The sequence below is a fragment of the Bufo bufo genome, chromosome 10 (genome assembly GCF_905171765.1).
Source record: "Bufo bufo chromosome 10, aBufBuf1.1, whole genome shotgun sequence".
Lineage (NCBI taxonomy): Eukaryota > Metazoa > Chordata > Amphibia > Anura > Bufonidae > Bufo > Bufo bufo.
In genome coordinates, this window is record NC_053398.1 from 104733198 (window position 1) to 104741064 (window position 7867).

Consider the following 7867-nt stretch of genomic DNA (forward strand, 5'->3'; position numbering starts at 1 on the left):
CAGATGGCCTTAAGTTCTCCTGCAAAATGTCTTGATAAACTTGGGAATTCATTTTTTCTTCGATGATAGCAATCCGTCCAGGCCCTGACGCAGCAAAGCAGCCCCAAACCATGATGCCCCCACCACCATACTTCACAGTTGGGATGAGGTTTTGATGTTGGTGTGCTGTGCCTCTTTTTCTCCACACATAGTGTTGTGTGTTTCTTCCAAACAACTCGACTTTGGTTTCATCTGTCCACAGAATATTTTGCCAGTACTGCTGTGGAACATCCAGGTGCTCTTGTGCAAACTGTAAACGTGCAGAAATGTTTTTTTTGGACAGCAGGGGCTTCCTCTCTGGTATCCTCCCATAAAATCCATTCTTGTTTAGTATTTTACGTTAGCATATGCCAGAGACTTTTGTAAGTCTTTAGCTGACACTCTAGGATTCTTCTTCACCTCATTGAGCAGTCTGCGCTGTGCTCTTGCAGTCATCTTTACAGGACGGCCACTCCTAGGGAGAGTAGCAGCAGTGCCGAACTTTCTCCATTTATAAACAATTAGTCTTACCGTGGACTGATGAACAGCAAGGCTTTTGGAGATACTTTTAGAACCCTTTCCAGCTTTATGCAAGTCAACAATTCTTAATCGTAGGTCTTCTGAGAGCTCTTTTGTGCGAGGCATCATTTACATCAGGCAATGCTTCTTGTGAAAAGCAAACCCAGAACTGGTGTGTGTTTTTTATAGGGCAGGGCAGCTGTAACCTACACCTCCAATCTCATCTCATTGATTGGACTCCAGTTAACTGACACCTCATTCCAATTAGCTCTTGGAGATGTCATTAGTCTAGGGCAGTGATAGGCAAACTGCGGCTCTCCAGCTGTTGCAGAACTACAACTCCCAGCATGCAAAGACTGCCTACAGCTTTTAGCCTACAGCAGGGCATGGTGGGAGTTGTAGTTTTGCAACAGCTGGAGAGCCACAGTTTGCCTATCACTGGTCTAGGGGTTCACATACTTTTACCCCTGCACTGTGACTGCTTACATGGTGTGTTCAATAAAAACATGGTAACATTTAATTCTTTGTGTGTTATTAGTTTAAGCAGACTGTGTGTGTCTATTGTTGTGACTTAGATGAAGATCAGATCACATTTTATGACCAATTTGTGCAGAAATCCATATCATTCCAAAGGGTTCACATACTTTTTCTTGCAACTGTATGTTTTTGGGAAACAAGATCATCAAACTTGCCAGTAAAAACTGCCAAATTTATAAAAAGAGGAGGAAGTTCTAAATTAACTCCAGGTTTCTCCACAAAATCTTACCTTGGTCCTCAAGGAACAGAGAACTCGGCTGTTCTGACCTGTGTCTTTGTGTGTAGCCTGAGGAAGGGACTTTCTGTTAAACCTGGGTGACTAATTGATAATTCCATAGCTGCTAAACATGGCTGCTGTATCAGCTTCCTCCTACATTCAGTCACGTGAGGAAGAGGAGGTTGGAAGTAATCTGACTGACACAAGGAGAAATCCAGCACATACTGGTATAAGTAGAAATGTTCACAGCACATTGAATTTTCAATGTTTGAGAATAGATGTGCTATCCGTTCACAAGAAACGGGCAATGCGCTTTTAGAAAGGAAAGTGTTCATAAACAATTTCCTCTCTACTCTAAAACTGCCGGTGTTGCATACCAAAGATACCGATCTACTCACTGCACCTGTAACCATTGAAGAACTTCATAAAGTTCTCCGCACTGTTCCGAACGGGAAGAGCCCAGGTCCACACGGGTTACCTGCCTCGTATTATAAAAAATTCCTAGCAGTTCAAGGTCCCCAATTAGCCGTATATTTCAACTCCTTACTGGTTGGAACCCCTCCAGCGCACCAAGCACTAGAGGCGCATATTGTAGTATTGCCTAAGCCCGGCAAGGACCCAATGAGCCCATCTAGTTATAGGCCTATCTCCCTCTTAAATGCGGACATTAAGGTTTGGGCTAAATTACTAGCCTTTAGAATTGCTCCCCTTCTCCAAGGCCTGATGCATCCGGACCAATCTGGGTTTGTGGGGGCAGGGAATGCAGGGATAGCACATTTAGAGTATGCCAGGCTATCGAATTCGCTCTAGCGCGCAATTCTCAACTAACGCTCCTCAGCATTGATGCTGAGAAAGCATTCGATAGAGTGGACTGGTGCTACATGGAAACCATTCTTCAGAAATTTGGATTTCCACCCCAGTTCATCAAAGCTGTGCTGTCCCTGTTCACCTCCCCACATGCCAGAGTAAGAGTCAATGGAGTGCTCTCTCAGCCATTCTCCATCTCAAACGGAACCCGGCAAGGGTGTCCCCTTTCACCCACGCTGTTCATTTTGGGGCTTGAAGCCTTATTGCAGGCAGTTAGACAGAACACCCTAATACGTGGCTTGGAGGTAGGACCACAGACACATAAAATTGTGGCGTTCGCGGATGACATGTTACTCCTACTGACAGACCCGACCGAGGCCTTCCCAGTAATACTAGACCTTTTCGAGACATTCGGGCAGATGTCCAATTTTAAAATTTATCTATCTAAATGCACTGCTATGAGCATTAAAATTCCTTCCAACACTGCTTCAAAGCTAGACGAGAGCTTTAAGTTTACCTGGGCAGACTCACACATACATTACTTAGGGATAAATGTCCCGAAGAACATGAACCAAGCTTTCCAGCTAAATTACCCCCCACTCCTTTCTGATATACAAAAACAACTAAAAGACCTTCAGATCCCCTACCTCTCCTGGATGGGCAGGAAAAATTTAGTTAAAACTTGCGTCATGCCTAAGATACTCTACTTAATGCAAACACTACCCATTCCCCTTCCGGAATATTACCTGCGGGCAGTACGCCGAGTTTTTTCCTCTTTTATATGGAAATCTGATAGACCGCGCCTGGCGTACTCTATCCTAACCAGACCAAGACACCGAGGGGGCCTTGGGATGCTGTACGTTAAAAAGTACTATCTGGCAATTCAGTCAAGGCTGCATTTGGAACTAGTTAGCCTGCTCACCCAGAAGCCGGGATGTTGCATTGCCAGGAATCTGATTTCAGTAACTGGTCTGGCGTCCTTGTGGAAGGCACAAGCCCAGAGGGGCCCTGACCATCGGCTGCCTGCCTCTATTGCAGGTGTCCTGGATTAATGGGCCGCGGTGGCTCTGAAGCTTAGTCTCCCTGGAGGCCCTTCCCCGTTCATGCCCATAAAACTTCTCCCGTATTATCTCCACCACATGTACTCAGACGCAGGAGGCATTTGGTCCTCCTTTGGTAATACTAGGGTTGGGGATGTGCTTAAGGGGGGGTGATCCCGCCGCTGTTGGACCTCCGGGCATCATATCGGACCTCAAACTGGTCTTATCTTCATTATTCGCACTTCTCTAACATTTGCCTGCAGTATTTAAACATAGCACAGAGGGACTATTGCCCTTCATGGTATGATGCCATTCGAGAATCTCAGGCCCCTAGGAAACGTCTGATATCACTTCTGTATAACAAGTTGCTTGACGCAGGTGGGGAAGATGAGCCCTTTTTCACACGAGCATGGGAGGAGGAAATGGGTCTTGCCTTTTCATCTGATGAAATTACGAGGATTCTTGGGCATTCTCATGGATTCTCGAGGTGCATTAGGATTCAGGAAAACGCCTACAAACTGCTCACACACTGGTATCGTACCCCTTCTAAGTTGCATAGAATGGACCCCTCTATCACCGACTTGCTGGAGATGCCACTCCAAAAAAGGCACGGCCTTCCACATATGGTGGTCCTGTAAAAATATTACCCCATTTTGGAGATCAGTCTCAATGGCTATACAACAAACATGGTCTGTGGACCTTACCATTACTCCTCCCATGGCTCTCCTCAACCAGCTCCCCTCGCATACCAGAGCTCTAATCTCGCACCTCTTAGCTGCAGCTAAATTGCTCATTCCACTACATTGGCAGTCCGAAAGTATACCTGCATTGGCGGACTGGCACCGCCGGACTCAGGAAATCTGTACGATGGAGGAATTGTCTAGCTGGGAGAGCATCTCCCATGATAAATTCCTGGTTATTTGGGTGCCCTGGTTAGCGTGGTCCAAAGACCACTCTAATATTACCTGCCTCATACAAGACTGCCCAGATTAGCTTTTTGGTGACACTCGGCCCTGTCGCTAACTCGTACTCTCATCTTTGTCTACATCCGAATATGTCTCCTGTATCCATACCTATTCTGGAAGTTTAGTCTGGATATATTTCTGGCTACTCACATTTCTGTTCCGTTTTATGCCTCTAGTACTGTAGCTTTATTCTATCATATGTATGTCATGCTAATATGAGACCCGTGGGCTTGTTGCCCTTGTTGTTTCAAAGCTATGTGATTATATTCACCTCGCTTTATCTTTAATAAATAAAGATTTGAAAGAGAGAGAATAGAAACTTGCAGAGGAGCCAGAAATGGTATGAAATAAACTATGCTCTTATGTAAAATTCTCCAATATTCCAGCACCTCCACTCCACTGGTCCCATTCGTTCCTGCAGCAAGGACATCACTTACATCATTCATGTGACCACTGCAGCCAATCGGGCTCTCCAGAATCTCAGATAAAACCCCTTTAAAATTTCAGAGAAGGCGGCAGCAACAGCCAGTTTACTGCTAGAAAGAATTATAAAATATTTTGGCAGTGGTATCTGTAAACCCATACTATAATTCCAATTACACAGCATTGTAATTAATCCTAATTTATTAATGTCACAGTTTAATGCTTATTAATCATTTGATGATGAATGACTCGATCTTCAGTGTCCTTGAAAAGGAGCAAGAAGCAGCATTTATCTCAGAAGTTTGGGATTTTCTTGTGGTGTATAGTATTTCCAACCGAGGCACTGAATGTAATCTGTAAATCCCCACATTTAAACATTGCTGTCTGACTGGTGCTGCTCTACATGGAAAAAATGTGGAGTATGGCAGGAACCACGCATGCAGTGTTTAAGGCCGTTCCAAAAAGAAGGAAAAGTACAAAGCAAAGGCTGCCCATACCCAAGATAAAATTGTATAAATTCTGTCCATTTTGGCCAACCACTGTTTTTAAAGGGTTTCTGTCACCAGAATGAACCCTGTTAAACTGGCTGACATTAGCGATGTGCTGTCAGCAGACCCTAACTGTACTATTTTTATGCTTATGGATCAGCCAGCTTGGAGAGATTCAGCCATGGGTAACTGAAACTATGGCATGATCAGCCAAATTCAAGGCCCGTCATTCGCAATGTGCAAGCGCACCGAACAGTTTTTTTTTTTTTTTTTTGTTTGTTTGTTTGTTTTTGGCTGCTTGTGGGATTGTTCATACAAATAATCCAGATTTATTAATTGTCCAAATTGTAGTTGATCAGACTTTCATGTCTTATTACAGGAAACCCATTGATATATACAAGGAGAGTAGATGTCTGGAGCACCATAAACGCTTTGTTCTTCACCCCCACCGCTTCTCTCGCTTTGTTTTACATTTGCTGTTCTCCAGACATCTGCTCATGCAGAACAATGCCTGCAGCATGTTCTCCTCATTTTTAAAGGGGTTGTCTTATCTCATACACTGGGGGTGTATCGCTAGGATATGCCCCCATTGCCTGATAGGTCTGGGAAACGCACCTATATTGAAAACAGAGCCCCCATATTTTCGACGGCCCTATAGAAATGAATGGAGGGCGGTTGAGCATGCCCAGTGCACTCTCCACCACTTTCGGGCCTCTGTTCTCGATAGAGGTGCAGGTCCCAGTGGTGGGACCCGCACCTATAAGACAATGGGGGCATATCCTAGCAATATGCCCCCATCGTCTGTGATGAGACAACACCTTTAAGTCCAAAATTCTGGGCCAATTGACCCCTATAAAATATATTCTAATAAAAGATATCATCAAAACCAGTACTTTCTGATTGGAGTAGGCGTTAACCGGCTGGTTTAGTAATGGAACAGTTTTAGCGTCACTCTTGGTGCACCATTTTCTTGGCCACATGTAGACATTACTAGGGGAAGTTTAATGCCAGACAGAATTATTCCATTTTGCGCTTTGACAGTAGTGCAGCATTTTTGTGATGTAGGAGGGAACTCTTGAGATGCCTACAGTCTGATTTATTGGTTTCCTCTATTTTACAGGTCCCAACACGTATGACGATGCAGCCGCTTACATCCAAGCACAATTTGAGAGCAAGAACCGCTCACCTAACAAGGAGATCTACTGCCACATGACCTGCGCCACAGATACGAATAACATCCAAGTGGTATTTGACGCCGTCACTGATATCATCATTGCCAACAACCTCAGAGGCTGCGGCTTGTACTGATTCCTCTGTATAGCAATTTATCTGCTGGTGAAACGAAAATAAATGCAAGCTGGTTAACTGAGAAGGCAACATGAAAAATTTATATATATAAATATATATATAAAACCAATGTTTTTAGTTTGTCTTAAAGAGCTGTCAACAGAACGGATCTCCCAACAGCTCTGCACACCCTAGCCCTCTCCCCTTTCACCCCAAAAAAAGAAAGTCTTGATTTGTAAGACTCTCTTCATTGGCCCCCTTTAAAAATAAAAAAATAAAACCTTTTGGTTCTGAGAGAGCCTAACTTGCAATTTGAATTCTCTCCAGAACTGATAAGGTTTGAAGGAGATGTTTGGATTAAGGGAACTTCATGTATTTTGATCCTTTTTGAAGGATTTGTGTGTTGCTGTAAGGTCACACTCTGCACCTCCATTAAATTAAACAAAATTACAGGTATATCCTTTCTGTTCAGCTCTTGGATAACAAAATGGCAAAAATATTAAAAAAAATCAAGATTTTCCAAACCAGGTAGAAGTGTTTGTGACACTTGCAGGACAGTGCGGTCAGCTTTTTATTTTGTGGGTGCTGTAACTGTATTGAGGGTCTGTGAGGGATCAGGGATTGCCCCCCACTAGTCTGTATAAAACGAAGTAGCGGGCCCCTCTTTGTCTTGAAAAGGTTTCAGTGCCAACCCAAACTGCGGAGTAGGGGGAACAGTCTGCAATTTTCAAGAGGGGACCATACCCCCACAGTCCCTCCTTTCTCCGCCTGCTCTACGGACCCTCAAATTGATGTTCTGCTGGTAGCATGACCTTTGGCCTTTGTAAAAAAAACAAAAACAAAAAAATATACAAAAACACAGCCTTCCTTAAAGTTGATGTGTAATGTTATCACTGAATTAGTGGCTGCATAGGATGCTGTAAATCTGGTTTAGCTAAGTCTGTACATTTAGAAGAAATACTAAACTGTTCTTTTTTTTTTCTCCCACGTGCTTGTAGCTTAATGACACCTCCCTTTATTATTGACCTTTTTTTTTTTTCTTGCACCAAATGGTAAAGAGGCATCTTTTTAATTGTCTACGACCCTTTCACTGCCAGAGAGGTCTGCTCAGCCTCCAAGCAAAGAACAGGATCATGGAATCCATGTAATTTCGGGTGAAATGGGATAATTTCTGTTGGACTTTGAAGCCCTATGTAGAAAAAAAAATTAAAAAATTACCCAAAAAATGAAGAACTTTCCGGGGTAATAGGAAATGTACAGGATTTCCATGTCTGTGAAAGTTTCCTTGCTCTGGGACTGTGTATCATGCACTCTCTGGGTTTTGTATAGAAAAAGCACAGCTCTCACTAAACCTCCAGCTGCCGAAATAGGGATTTCTGCTCTCGATTCCATGTATAACAAATAGGCTTCTTTACTTTTAAGTCTCCTTTATGTTCCCAAGTGAATGCTTAGTGCTGCTTCTCTCGCCCCCCCCCTCCCCTATTATCTTTCCTTGCCCCCTTCCTTTTTAGTGAATGGTGTTTTCCTCTCATGTGGGATGTTTGTGCTGCGAAAAAAAAACGGAAA

The 7867-nt window shown here is 43.6% G+C and overlaps 1 protein-coding gene across 1 annotated transcript in view; it reads left to right on the forward strand.

The window, feature by feature from the left end:
- GNAO1 (G protein subunit alpha o1) overlaps positions 1–7255 on the forward strand; it is a 183038-nt gene extending 175783 nt beyond the window's left edge. The window contains exon 8 of the mRNA XM_040409358.1: positions 6135–7255. Within this exon, the coding sequence (XP_040265292.1) occupies positions 6135–6322 (188 nt within the window). The 3' untranslated portion in view covers positions 6323–7255. The remainder of the gene's footprint in view (positions 1–6134) is intronic.
- The last annotated feature ends 612 nt before the right edge of the window (positions 7256–7867 follow it).